This window comes from Sinocyclocheilus grahami, unplaced genomic scaffold (genome assembly GCF_001515645.1).
Source record: "Sinocyclocheilus grahami isolate Dianchi unplaced genomic scaffold, SAMN03320097.WGS_v1.1 scaffold476.1, whole genome shotgun sequence".
Classification (NCBI taxonomy): Eukaryota; Metazoa; Chordata; class Actinopteri; order Cypriniformes; family Cyprinidae; genus Sinocyclocheilus; species Sinocyclocheilus grahami.
Window position 1 is genome coordinate 1,288,321 of NW_015505655.1, and position 15,549 is coordinate 1,303,869.

The 15,549-nt window shown below is 36.1% G+C and overlaps 1 protein-coding gene across 1 annotated transcript in view; it reads right to left on the minus strand.

Annotated features, from left to right (window-relative positions):
• nfixb (nuclear factor I/Xb) overlaps positions 1–13,811 on the minus strand; it is a 191,136-nt gene extending 177,325 nt beyond the window's left edge. Inside the window, exons 1-2 of the mRNA XM_016235917.1 lie at positions 13,716–13,811; positions 13,467–13,577 (exon numbers count right to left, since the gene is read on the minus strand). Of these exons, the coding sequence (XP_016091403.1) occupies positions 13,467–13,577; positions 13,716–13,811 (207 nt within the window). The remainder of the gene's footprint in view (positions 1–13,466; positions 13,578–13,715) is intronic.
• Between the last annotated feature and the right edge of the window lie 1,738 nt (positions 13,812–15,549).

The window sequence follows — 15,549 nt, forward strand, 5'->3', positions numbered from 1 at the left end:
CATACATACATACACACACACACACATACATTTGTGAGTTATTAAATGCAAAGAAAGTACGTTTTAGTCCAATTTTCATGAAAAATAAAATCCTTTCTGGGTCAATATGACTGGAAAACAACATGAGGGTTAAAAGTTAAAAGGGTTAAAAAAATACCAATCTCCAAATACTTTTAAGATTGTATTTACACGATGACCTCCTCCTCCTCCTCCTCACTGCACGGATACACGATCAATTATTATGGAGAGGACGTCATTTCGTGCAAAGTGGATATTGCGGAATCATAAGCGATGCGTGTGAGGAATATAGTCTATATTAACTATTATGTCGCCGAGACGAATAACGGCGGCGCACTAACGTTTCAAATAACTAATTAATGTATGTTAAGTAGCCTGTGTGAGAGCAGTTGCCAAAATAAACGTGCTACCCTTGCGTGGCCCGTGCAGAACCGTCGGGTTGATCTGTGGATGGATTCGTGCAGTGGCTGGTGAATTATTAATAACCGGGAGCGCTTCACAGTCTGTCGTGTTCACAGAGGAACCAGAACGGCAGCTGGGGGTTTAAGGGAATTAAATACGGGTTTGGAGTGAAGCAGGGACGGCAGGGGATTATACCGTTCACCGGAGAGAGAGAGAGAGAGAGAGAGAGAGAGAGATGCAGAGATGGATGAAGTGTGTGACTTTTTGTTTGCAACCACAATGTTAAATGGTGACGTCTCGAGCGATGCACGAATTCAGGTGTTTCTGTGCGTGTCGCCATAAATCTGGTCATGTTATCAAGTAAGTGCACAAGTAAAAACTAAACCCTAATCGTGCACACTGGTGTTAAAGTGTTAAGTTGTCAGGTGAGCAGGTGTAGTGCAGTTTGGTCACCGATCAATTCTGCTGAGAATTTAAACAAGATAACGCAGCAAAATCTTGATGCGTGCAATGAAACCATCAACCTCGCGTGATTTAAAAGTATTAAACGAGTGTAAAATCTCAAGTGATGTTTGTTTGAGATGAGTTACAATCGAAATTCATTTTGACATTAGGTTTAAAATTGTAATTTCAAATAACGTGAAAAAGGATATCGTTACATTCAACGGTACAAAATGAAACCACCGTCAGAAACACAAATGCGTATCACACATTTCTGAACATTTAAAACATTTTTGGAATAAAACGCTAAAACCTCACATTTACAGTTGACAATATTTCTAAATATAAATAAATGAATGGCAATACTATCAATTACAGTTTATAAAAATATATAGCCTACTAATAATATAGGCTATTTGTGAATTGCAAACACTGTTCATATAGCATATATTAATCAGTTTAAAATAATATTACATTTTAAACCGTCTGTATGACAAATCACTCCGAGCAATTATTGCTCTTTTAATTTACGGTATTTATATATTTGATTTATTAATAGGCTATGAGTTTACGATGTTAAAAGGTTTTGTAAGTACAGATATCAGCTCGGTGGTTTCTACAATCTAATCTGACCTAAACCACATCTCGGGCAAAGAGGGAGAACCAACAAATGCGTTACTCACTCAGTTTAAACGAAATTATATTAAAGAATGTAAATATTATATATGCTTTTATTACGCTCACGATTTTATTATTTAATGAATGAAGCGCATTTTGCACTGGACTGTGTAGAATTAAAATGCAGATCATATTTAAGCAATAACAGGCAAACTCTTAAAAAGTGCCATTTAATAAAAAATAAAAAAAATGTTAATGCTCGACTGTCCGCAATGAAATTATTCACATGAGAATGGAGAATTTGTAGACTATGCACATGATGATTACAATTAAATAAAGCGCGGGGGGAAACACCAGAAACATGAACACTGACTGAATCATTGGCTGTTGATGCTCTCATATTTTCCCAAACATTTTTGAACGGTATGATCACTAATAAACGTTGGACGGAAGGAAGAACACACTGAGGATGTGCAGGTGCATTTCAAACGGACTAAAGAAGAGCTTCTACAGAGAGAGAGAAAAATCCTCTATGAACATGACCTACAAATATACACAGTATAAAGCACTGTAACAGGGGGGCTAACCCTTGCGTTATTGGTTTTAACCCCACCGCAAACGATCAATCATAGAAAAAAGAAGAGGAAAGAAAGAAAAGGCGTTTTATTGTAATTTACCAGAGTTAGCTAACTAGATACATTAAAACAAAAATATATTTACATTTCAAAAATATTTACATTCAAATAATAAATAGGTGATTTCTTGTATCATTTGGTTAAAAAAAAGCTTGGAAGAGAAAGTTGAATATACTTTTTTCTTTAATCTACCTTTTTTCTTTCGGTATGTATATATATATATATATATATATAAAACTCTCTCTCTCTCTCTCTCTCTATATATATATATATATATATATATTCACTCACACAATATAGTCAAAGTAATATGCATGTGGCCTTTACACCTAAAGGCCAAAAATAAAATTCCTTCCAGTTGTAGTAATGCATTTTGATAATTTATGATAATTTTTTTATATATAGTTATGATTAACTTAAGAGGACATACTTAGGAAAAACAGTCAGAGGTTGACATACAGTTCACCAAAACAGGTCAAAGTTTAAAACATTTGATTATATATCATATGAGACGGTCCATATTACAGTTGAATGGGGGGAAAAATGAAGACATCATAAGACTGAGGATGAATCCATCTCAAAAATTGTTTGTCAACACAACTGGTTTCTGTGAGTTCAAAAATCAACCATAATAAAAATATAAGCTTTACTAAAACTAAAACAAGTCTATAGGAAATTTCACTAGTGGAGCATGTAACTTAAACCTGGTTTATTTTAAGATCAAGATGCATGATTTAAGATGAAACGTATAAACAAAATATATAAAGTTTCTGATTTAGACTATCAAACCTTTTTTTTTTTAAGGTATACAGATAATGTATGCTTCGTCCTTCCCTGAATCACTGGAGGGTCATTTATTTTGCGCAGTGCAGACTGAATTTAGGCTCTGCTGCCTGTTCCTTGGCTTGGCTTTAATTTCTGACTGCCTGTCTTTAATTTAGCAGGGCTACTCAGAGCTGAAAAAACAGCCATGAAGCTCAGATTCAGCTAAGCAACGGCCGGGGCCAAGAATGCTGACCTTGGCGGGTGAACCGGGCCAACGACTGAGGTAGTGCACAGCTATAATCACACATCCCTCAACCTAAAGCAAAAGAAGCATTTGAGCCATGAATATGCCTGGATTAACCATTACACCTCCTCTCCCATTACTGTGCATGTCCAAACATCTACTCTATATTACTTTACATGCTTTAAAATGACACTGTCCATGTTACAGTGCATAATCAACACCATGTACTTCATACGCCAAGCATCTCTTTTAATATTTTTCACCTTATTGATAATAAAATCCCATAGACTTTCATTGAAGAAGGGATCCGAACCGAATCTAGAGATTAGAATATCATAGAGAATTGGGGGTGAATCACTCAAAACACCCTAGCAACCACCTAGAACACCCTAGCAACCACCTAGCAATGCCCTGATAACAAGGCATTGTGTGTGAAGTTTTGTACACACAGGCACCATTACATTTTACATTTTACATTTCTTATCAATTTATCCTTACAATTGTACTTGTACTTTGAAAATGGGCAATGTAATATAAATACAGATATTGTACATTAAAATAAAGAAAGAGTTGAAGGAAAAATTCTCAATCAAAACATTGTTTCTTAATGTTGTAACAATTAATTTTAATAATTGGATTACCAATCCAATTAAGTTTGACATCTTGACACTGTAAGAGAAATCCAACAAGAATAACATACACAAAAAAATGAAAAATAAAATAAAAAACAGCACATGTAACAACATTTACAGGCTGACTGAATATAAAAATCAGTTTATCATCACTATAGTGATAAATCATACCTGTACATGCAAAATAGACAATATGATATGGTTATTGTAAAATTAAAAATTAATTAAAAAAAATCTTTAAAATTAAAGAAAGAAAAGTAGTTCAATGTATATCCAGTAGCGGTGCCACAAGACCTTTACACTTATAAAGGCAAATTCTCAGTAACACCTTTTTTTTTCATCCTAATAATTGATTAATTAATTAATTTTTAAATCTAAAAATTACAATTATTATTTTCTAGGACACTGTAAGAGAGAAAACCAAACAAGACTGATATATTGCCAATTGACTTCGTTTAATTAAATGAAATGAAATAAAATTCATTTACATAAATAAATAGCACATGAGAATCATGCACCCAATATTTACAGATTGACTAAAAATGTAAAAATATATTTATCACTACTACAGTGATAAATTATACTTGTACATGTAAAATGGGCAATGCAATATAAATATGGACATTGTAAAATAAAATAAATGAATATAAGAAGTTGAATGTATATCCAATAGTCAGATATGTACTGTAATACGATTCAGGAGACCTGTATAAGGGAATATTCTCAAGATCAAAACGGGGTTTTTTTCTTGTAGTTTTAACAATTAATTTTAACAATTGGATTAATAGTTCAATTCATTTTGAAATCTATTAAAAAAATAAATATTTTATAGGACACTATCAGAGAGAAAACTGAAGACGACCGACATACACTTCACCAAAACCGCCCCAAAAAAAAATAAATAAAAAAAATAAAATAAAACAGCACGTGAAGCCTGCAGTGCACATTTACAGACTGACTGCAGTAGAGAAAAATGTCCGAAATGTTTTACCTTCAAAGCAAAGTGTGTTAACCTTTGTGGGCTTGGGGGAAAAATCCCTAGGAACTGTACCTAATTTAAATGTTCAAAGTGCCCTTCATCTTAAAGGTGTATGTTGCCGCCCCCTGAAGAGCGCACGCTTAATCTGGCAAAGGTTGAGAAGACTTTGAAAGCTTTCTGAAAAGTGGAATGACGCAGAGGCTGATAAGACATGGTGAGATCAAACTATCTGACTATTACAGGAAAAGCTTATTCAGATGTTTCTTTAATAAAGGTTTCATAAATTTATTTGATTAAAGTCACGGTCTGAAGTGAGCTATTCAACACTGTTTGTAATGCCATAATCTATTGTAGCGTAACCTAAACCAGTCCATGTGTGACTAATGCATCATAGAAGAGGGATATAAAATCACAATGCTGTAAGAAGGACTTAAGCCCCTTGGCCTGACCCAACCAAGTCAGGTAGATCACGTATGAACTGCCTTTAACTGAAAAAATGAGTGTTTACTATTATAATTTTGCATTACTGACACAATACTTTCCTAATTAATGCTGCACAGTTGCTTTGACACAATCTGTATTGTTAAAAGCGCTATATAAATAAAGGTGACTTGACTTGTATGCTCAGCGATGAGATAAACAACAGAAAGCTGCGCTGTGATTGGTCATCGATGGTGAGGCTCCATCGGGATTGGAGCAGAACGCAGCTCTCCCACCTTATCAGGTTGGTGCACAGCATTGCTGCAGGAGAGCCAGTCTCTGGAGGAAACGCCTGCGAGCACTGCGCTTATCTTACACCAGCAAGAGGGCTTTATGCCTCTGATTAAGAGAGAGAGAGCCTAACTCCTGTACCTTCAGGAAAGAGTGTTTTGGGGGCACAAAATAATGTATATCTAAAAAATATTGCATGTTTTGACTCCATAATAATGCACACATGCCTCTGATTAAGAGAGAGAGAGCCTAACTCCTGTACCTTCAGGAAAGAGTGTTTTGGGGCACAAAATAATGTATATCTAAAAAATATTGCATGTTTTGACTCCATAATAATGCACACTTTTGATTAGGAGGAGATTATTTGAATATACAAAAGTGAATATTTTTTAAAAAGTTTAAATATATATATATATAAAAAAAACACTATGTTTGGTCTCCGTAAGATTTGTTTTTGAAAGAAATTAAGACTTTTATTCAGCAAGGATGCATTAAATTGATCAAAAGTGACAGTAAAGACATCTATAATGTTACAAAAGACTTCAATTTCAAATAAATGCTCTATTCATCAAAAGAATCCAGAAAATATATATACAGGTGCATCTCAATAAATTAGAATGTTCAACTAAAATTGTGAAACTCGTGTATTAAATAAATTCTATGCACACAGACTGAAGTAGTTTAAGTCTTTGGTTCTTTTAATTGTGATGATTTTGGCTCACATTTAACAAAAACCCACCAATATACTATCTCAACAAATTAGAATAAAAAAATTTCAGTGAATTGTTGGCCAACTGTCAGATCAGCAGTCTTCCCCATGATTGTGTAGCCTAGTGAACCAAACTGAGAGACCATTTTGAAGGCTCAGGAAACCTTTGTAGGTGTTTTGAGTTGATTAGCTGATCGGCATGTCACCATATTCTAATTTGTTGAGATAGTGAATTGGTGGGTTTTTGTTAAATGTGAGCCAAAATCATCACAATTAAAAGAACCAAAGACTTAAACTACTTCAGTCTGTGCGCATTGAATTTATTTAATATACGGGTTTCACAATTTTAGTTGAATTACTGAAATAAATGAATTTTTCCACGACATTCTAATTTATTGAGATGCACCTGTATATTAGGTAGCTGTTTTCAACATTGATAATAATGAGAAATGTTTCTTGAGCATCAAATCAGCATATTAGAATGATTTCTGAAGGATCATGTGACACTGAAGACTGGAGTAATGATGCTGAAAATTCAGCTTTGCATCACAGGAATAGATTACATTTGAATATATATAACAGTTTTTTTTATTGTAATATTTTTTTCCCCATTATTACTGTTTTTACTGTATTTTTTGGACACAGCATAGGTGAGCATATGCAACTTCTTTCAAAAACAATTTTACCAAACTTCTGAAAGGTGGTGTATATAAACTATAAAGTGTACCTTATAAAAACTATACATTTTCTGAGGAAACGTAAGTGGTGTTTGCTCATGCAAACTCACCATCATGTTGCTAGGGTGCTGTGGGTGGTTGTCAAGGCGTTGCTATGCAGTTGCTATGGTGTTCAGGGTGGATGCACCAAATCAAAAGAACCCACTTCATGTCTCTGTGATTATCTGATCTCAAGATATGCTTCGAGTGCCTCCCATTTTCATTCGCTTTATCATCCATGATACAAAAAAACCCCAATGTCTGAAGTTAAATAATAATGTGAATAAGTAAATAATAGTGATGCAAGTCCACAAACATACACTGTAAACTTTGTATCTGACCTCTTATGTACCTGAGCATGATTATGGAAAAAGAAAAGATTAGAATGAATAAAAAAAACAAGAAATGCAATGCATTGGCCTGAATATGCATATTAGTGCAGCAGGGTCAATCCATCAGATGGGTTGGCTGGGATGTCCAGTGTGTGTGTGTAGTGCTGCATCTGGTCTGGATCCAGGCTGGTCCAGGGGGATGCAGAGCATTAAAGCCAGTGGCTGCTGGGGGAGAGGGGTTGTCCTCCCCTGGAGAGACTGAAAGAGGAGGCCTGCTATAATCTACATCCCTGGCTCATCATGAAAGAGAGCAGAGGACACACACACACCAGAGACTGACCCCCTCCTCCAGCTCCAGCCTTTCTCATCTGTTATCACCATACACCTCTCCTGCCCCATCTACCGTTCTGCTCCTTCCCGCCATTCTTCCTCAATCCTCATCTGTCTTCCCTTCCCGGCTTAGTTCTTCAGTGCTAAAACCTGCTCCAGCCTTTTTATCTTTCTGTCTCCATCCTTCAAGACTTTTTGGTTGGTACACAGAAGACTTTCTATAAATGTACAATGCGAAACGTACTGGTGCTTCAAAAAACCCAGTTTAATTGCTCACAGGTTAAGCTTTGATATTTCAGGACATTTATGTGAGATATATATTTCATCAGAGTATCAATTTTGTCTCTGATGTTTCTCATCAAAATAGGCACAAATGAGTTCAATAATCAACATACAGTAAGAGTATAGAGCTATAAAAGAGCATATGCTTTTTGATGAGAAATGTTCAAGTTCATAATGAGAAGTCTGTGCAACTCTGAGCACAGTTTGAGACATTATTGAGACTTTTCTCAGGAAAAACGTAAGGAGACTTTAGCAAAGTCCATTTAACATCTTCACTATTTAGGAAAAATACATTTTCTGAGGAAACGTAAGTGGTGTTTGCTCATGCAAACTCACCATCATGTTGCTAGGGTGCTGTGGGTGGTTGTCAAGGCGTTGCTATGCAGTTGCTATGGTGTTCAGGGTGGATGCACCAAATCAAAAGAACCCACTTCATGTCTCTGTGATTATCTGATCTCAAGATATGCTTCGAGTGCCTCCCATTTTCATTCGCTTTATCATCCATGATACAAAAAAACCCCAATGTCTGAAGTTAAATAATAATGTGAATAAGTAAATAATAGTGATGCAAGTCCACAAACATACACTGTAAACTTTGTATCTGACCTCTTATGTACCTGAGCATGATTATGGAAAAAGAAAAGATTAGAATGAATAAAAAAAACAAGAAATGCAATGCATTGGCCTGAATATGCATATTAGTGCAGCAGGGTCAATCCATCAGATGGGTTGGCTGGGATGTCCAGTGTGTGTGTGTAGTGCTGCATCTGGTCTGGATCCAGGCTGGTCCAGGGGGATGCAGAGCATTAAAGCCAGTGGCTGCTGGGGGAGAGGGGTTGTCCTCCCCTGGAGAGACTGAAAGAGGAGGCCTGCTATAATCTACATCCCTGGCTCATCATGAAAGAGAGCAGAGGACACACACACACCAGAGACTGACCCCCTCCTCCAGCTCCAGCCTTTCTCATCTGTTATCACCATACACCTCTCCTGCCCCATCTACCGTTCTGCTCCTTCCCGCCATTCTTCCTCAATCCTCATCTGTCTTCCCTTCCCGGTTTAGTTCTTCAGTGCTAAAACCTGCTCCAGCCTTTTTATCTTTCTGTCTCCATCCTTCAAGACTTTTTGGTTGGTACACAGAAGACTTTCTATAAATGTACAATGCGAAACATACTGGTGCTTCAAAAAACCCAGTTTAATTGCTCACAGGTTAAGCTTTGATATTTCAGGACATTTATGTTAGATATATATTTCATCAGAGTATCAACTTTGTCTCTGATGTTTCTCATCAAAATAGGCACAAATGAGTTCAATAATCAACATACAGTAAGAGTATAGAGCTATAAAAGAGCATATGCTTTTTGATGAGAAATGTTCAAGTTCATAGTGAGAAGTCTGTGCAACTCTGAGCACAGTTTGAGACATTATTGAGACTTTTCTCAGGAAAAACGTAAGGAGACTTTAGCAAAGTCCATTTAACATCTTCACTATTTAGGAAAAACAATCAAAACGTTAAAGAGATTGCATTATGGATTCTTATTTTCTATGGTAAGAAACCTATATTGGAATATAAAGAGCCTATAAATGCATCATCAAAACCATATTTAATCTCCAAAGATCCATAAATTCCAAAATAACAACTGAAGAAATTTTAATAATTGTTTTTTTTTTTTTTTTTTAAGTATTATTGGCTCATTATATTTGCTTGCTTATAAATCTGAACTCCAAAACATCCAAATGGTTGGATCAATTTGGTCAGATCTCATTAGGGATTTTCATTTTCTGTGGGTAGAAACCAATATGTCAATACGAAGAACCTATAGATTCATTGTCAAAAACATGTTTGATGTCCAAAGAACCACAAACACAGTTCCAGTGTGCTCCAAAAGGAACCACTGAAGAACCTTATATTTAAAAGAACTGATTATCTGTTCATTTTGTTCGCTTACATGTGAATGTGCAAATGACGGGCCAATTTTTGTCAGACTATAAATTCAATGCACATCTTTATGAATGAAATGTGTTTTTTCGCAACGATTCTCCATATATCTCAGGCGGGGATCGTGTTCCCTTTTCTCTGGCTTTTCTGTCTTTCACAACTCCTTATTTTGTGGAATCAGGCCACAGAGTCTGGCCTAGTCTCACGGTTCCTCTCTTCCACCATCTCATCGAGGGGAGGGGCTTCCTTGGCAGTGCCAGGCTCTGTTTGGTAGAATGGGTCCAAATTAACATGAATATTCATGAGCCCAGCACCCCTCCCTTTCCTTTCCCAACAGCGCATCAACACTTGGTAGCAGCACATGGCGGGACAGCTGTTGCAGGCCAAAGCGGGCATCTGTGCACAGAGAGACAGAGATATGGACCGGGGCGAGAGGAAGAGGTGTGGACATCTGTAGCCAGGGATTGACAAACGCTTGGATGGATGAAGAAGAGAGGCGAGACGAGAAGGAAAAATAGGAAGTTGGACTAGGACAAGGAAGCAGGATTATTTGAACAGATGACAGGGATGTTCTAGTGAGCGAGAGAAAGAGATCGGTGGAATATGATTCTTGCATTAAAACTAGAATTTAATCTATAAAAGAACCTTTTATAGATAAAAACAGAATGTAAAAGTCTCCTCCAATATGCTAGCATGTTGATATACGGTTGCTAGGTCAAAAAAGTCCACCACTATGATCGTGTGGTCTCTAGATGTGGCTCAAGTTCCTTGTTCAATGCAAATCTATTGGACTTTTTCACCTGTTTTATCGTTCACCAAGTGAAAATCGTAGAAACATAACAGCAAACCTCTCAACCAAGCGGCAACCTCCCTCTCTCTCTCTCGTGAAGCCAACACGGAAGTGACTTAAACTGTAATTCGTCAACTGGCCGCTAGAGGCTGGCTGCAAAAGGGAGTCAATCCCATAGACTCCCCATGTTAAAATGCCCAATTTTACAGCAGAAAAAAAACATGTTTACAGCCTGTTTCAAAAAAAGATTTTGGTCTATATAGCTAATTTTGCCCTTCGTGCCAACTGTGAGGGGGGTGAATTTTTTTATAACTCATCCGTTTAAATTATATTAAGCCTTAAAGTTCTGCATAATTAAGGGCGTGGCCACTTGAGTGACAGGTGGATTACTGCTGCTGTCACCACCGTCGAGCTAGGTGGGCGTGGCTTCAGTAACCAGCTCCCGCCTTTTTGCCCATTTTCGATTATCCGGGAGTGACACGCTGCCAAGATGGCGATGGCCCACTCCGCCCACTTTGAGCTTCAAAAACGCTCTTCAGAAAACTACGGGTGACGTCACGGACACTACGTCCATGTTTTTATACAGTCTATGCTCTCAACATGATTTAAAGAATATTCCCCACAGTAAAGTTTAATACTCAGGAGGTTAGGGTTTGATCAGACCACTAACCCCAAGTATTGTGTTAGTAAACTCCGCTAATAAAAGTTCTTCAGTGGTTCTTTAAGACCTTTATGTGAAGAACTATTTCTAGGGGACATTTACACAAAGTGTTTTTTCATTGAAAAACGCGAGATGGGAGGACTGAAATGGAATTTTAAAAAGCAAGGTCTTGAGATGCGTTTTTAAAAAGTTGAACTTATTTTAACATGAGCGCCTCGTTTTTAAAAAGCTGACCATGTGAGGAACACTGCAAAAGACACGAGACGCGAGAACAATGGTCAAAGACATCTAGCGCTTATATACAGAAAAACTATGGAAAAGTAGTGCAGCGAAATGCAAAAACTAAATAAAATTTCGTTTTTCGCAAAGTTTCTCCATATATCTTGGGCAGTGTAATAATGTGGATATCTTCTGGTCTCTATATGGTTAAAGTCACATGATTCTGAGGAATATTCCCTAAAATAAAGTTGAATACTCAGGGTTAGGGGTTTGTTCAGATGACTAAGCCTAAGTATTGGCTTAGTAAATCCATTAATAAAAGTTTCTCAATGGTTCTTTAGCATCTTCATTTTTAGGGGGCCATTCACACAGAAAGCGAAACGCGAGATCCAAGCAATGAAATGGAGTAAAAAAAAACTTGAGATGCATTTTTAAAACTTGAACTTTTTTCAACTTGAGCACCACATTTTTAGAACGCCATTTGAGTGTGAAACGCTGTAAAAGACTCAATATGTGAACGTAACGGTCAAAGATGTCCATCTTCTAGCATATACAGTATATACATTAAAAAAAATCGAAAAGTAATGCAGTGAACGGCAAAAACTTATTCTTTGTGAATAGCCCTTGATTTGACTCTATGGTTCTTTGGAGGCTCAGTAAGTTCTTGACGTTTCAGATCAGTCTGTTGATTTCTGGGTTCTTTAAAGCACCAATACATGGATGGTTTTCTACAAAACTAGAGAATAATGGTTCTTTGTGGAACTTAAGCTGGTTCTTCTATGACATCAGGCTGTAAAAGCCTTTTTGGTCCCAACTGGAATCGAAACCAAAGTTGTTCAATCTCTAGAAACCCCAACCTGACACAAAGCCGTTCTCTTTATAATCTCCCCATGATTTTGCCACCCTTCAACATCAAACTCCAGTGTGCTCTATGTTTTTCCTCAAATGACTTAAGCTCGCTATCAGTCTTATTCCACACACACACACACACACACACACACACACACACACACACACACACAGTCACACAAACGGGGCGCCTGGTTCTCGCTGCCCTACATAGGCAGTAGCACAGCAGGCAGTCTCTATGAAAGGCCCATGAGGTTTAAACTGTGTCAGATCCCCTGATAAGGCTCTGTATACAGAAGTCTCTGAAATCCCTCATCTGAGGACCCTCTGTGTTTAGGGGCTGTGCTTTACATCACTTTCCATGATTAATTAGGCTTAATTGAAAAAGGGAAAGTGGCACAAAAATGTAAATATTCCCAGATCCATCATGGTGGAACCAAAAATAATGCCATGTTTTGATTAAAAAATAGCTGCTGTTTTAAAGCAAAAAATGTAATCATTAATTAGGATATTGATTTTAACAGCCCCAATTTAATTATTATATTAATATTCTTTGTAGTTGTGTCTTAACAGACTTTTTCTACCTTGTTAAATTAAATTATTAAATTAAATTAAAATAAATTGAATTAGTTAACCTAATGCAATTTAGTATTAAATAAAACTAATAATTTTTTTTATTAATTAATACAAATTTATTTTATTTTACCTGATTTTTGTCGCTCCAGTCTTTAGGAAGGCCATATAATGTTGTGAAAGGATCGAAGCAAAGGAAACTTTATGCTTTTCCTATTTCATACAATCGATAGTGTAAAAAGTGAAGTTAAATACTTACTAAAACAATAGTCCAATCAAAGTGCATTTAGCAATTCAACAGACAACAAACTCATTTACAAGCAGCTTTAAGAGAACTTCATCCAAAGAAAATACCGTACAAGCAAAACAAATCTTCGATAGATAGATAAATAGATAGATATAGATAGATAGATAGATAGATAGATAGATAGATAGATAGATAGATAGATAGATAGATAGATAGATAGATAGATAGATAGATAGATAGATAGATAGATAGATAGATAGTAAACTGATGTTTGATCGCTGTCTGGTGTAAAATGAGGATAAGGAAGTTGTAAAAAAGTGGGAGACATTGTGCTAAGCAAGTGAAAGAGAGCGAAAAGAAAGAGAGGGTGGTCATACCATCAGCCACGACCTGGCAGAGAAGCCATAACTCAGCTGCCACCTGAACCCTGGGTCATGCTGCCTGTCCAGTGCCATTCCCGCGCCCTCCTGCCAGAAGAAATCCTCTTCCTGGGATGGCGGAAAAAATTAATAAATAAAAAGAAGATCGCAGAGCGAGCACCAATCAGGAGGAGCGTGCGGGCAGGATGCAGCCAGCATGCATGCCTGTGTTTGTGTGAGTATGTGTTAGCGAGAGGGAGAGAGGACTTTGACATAGAAAACACCAGGAAGTGCAATCCGGGCAGCTGTAGCCATACGGAGCAGCGCCAGCCGCCCGCCTGCCATCAGCAGACGCACTGACATACCGATCCTACACAGCCAACCAACACTGGGCTCTGAGTGTCAGCAGAGTGTTTGTGTGAACATACAGACAAATATTTACTTCAAAGACAGCATTTACAGGAGCAACATGATTCATGTTGGATATGCATTGACTTGCTTGTTAATCTACACACTTCTACACAATTTACCTGCCTCATTTTTTATTTGAATTTACTTTTGTGAAATTTAATTGCCAATACAACAGTGCAAACATATTGTGTTTGCTCATTTTTGCTGTTTGACACAGTCTCTCATGAACGATCAAATGAGGCCTGTTGTACGCGATAACTGGAAGCCGACGTGTATTTTTCAGATTGTTTGGCTGGATAAATTGTGATCCTATAATAATTTTAAGTATGTTTTACAGTTCATTTACACTGAGAATTTCCCTACCGAAGGGGACAACCCACCCCCAGACTGTGATTGTGCCCTCGTCACGCCACTTCTCCCCTGCCCCTCAGGAGGCCTGTCAATAAATATTAGGCCAATAAATCAGCAGATATTTAGCCATAAATGTTGCTTAGATGTCAGTAAAAATTTTTATTAAAAAACAACTACAGACAGCTTTATCAATGAATTGTATGTATATATATATATATATATATAGAGAGAGAGATAGAGAGAGAGATAGATAGATGGATAGATTTTTTATATATAAAGGTGGTGTAAAATGAGCATTCATTTAAATAAATAAACTTTTTTCTATTTGGTTATATAAAATATTTTTATAAATAAAAATAAAAAAGACAAATTGTATTTAAAACCATTTCATTTATGTAAAGAATATAAATAAAATAAAAATAGATATACAATTTTCATTTATATAAAATAAAATTATATAAAATATATACATAAAATAAAAATAAACAAAATAAACAAATTGATTTAATATTATTTCTGTTCTTTAAAATATATAAATACAATTATATAAAAGAATAAATACAACATATTTTAAATGCTTTCAATTAAAATATCTAAATACAATACAAAAATAATAAAGACAAAATGTATTTAAAATGATTTCAGTTATTATTTCTGTTATTTAAAATATACAAATGAAATACAAAATAATAAATACAAACTGATTTAAATATATTAATATACAAACGTAACTTTAAAATATATAAATGCCATAGTTTTTATTAAATTTAATAATGTCGACCATCCAAAAAAATTGTAAAAATATAAAAATTAAATAAAATATTACACGAAATGAAACATTGTTTGAAGGAGTTCCCATATTAATTTACTATGATGAGAAAGCAGTAAATATATGGTAATATTTTTCCAGTAACGATGGTTACCATGGTAAATGTTCATGCTGCAGTCGCTAATAAAAAATGTAAAGAACAAGCAGGCGTCCTGCAGTTTTATTTAGGTTAGGAGCAGCATGTAAATTCCTTCTTCTTATTATTGTTTTTAATTAAGTAGCATTCCTCAGTTCAGAATAGTTCATTGAAATATTTGCGTGCTGATTATTTGATTATCCTCATCCAGCCGCCTCTAAACGGTCCAGTCATGCATGCATGTAATGTGTGAAAGTGAATAACAGAGCACATGCAGTCCTGGGAGCAGCAGCAGCACTCAAAGCTGTGGTGAGGACCCTGCGTGTCAGATGAGAGACAATTATAAGTCTGCTAGCTACTTGGCACGGCTCCCTAATTTAAGGGAATTAAAACACGCTAAACAAGACTTCTTTGTGTGCGTGTGAGAGACTGTG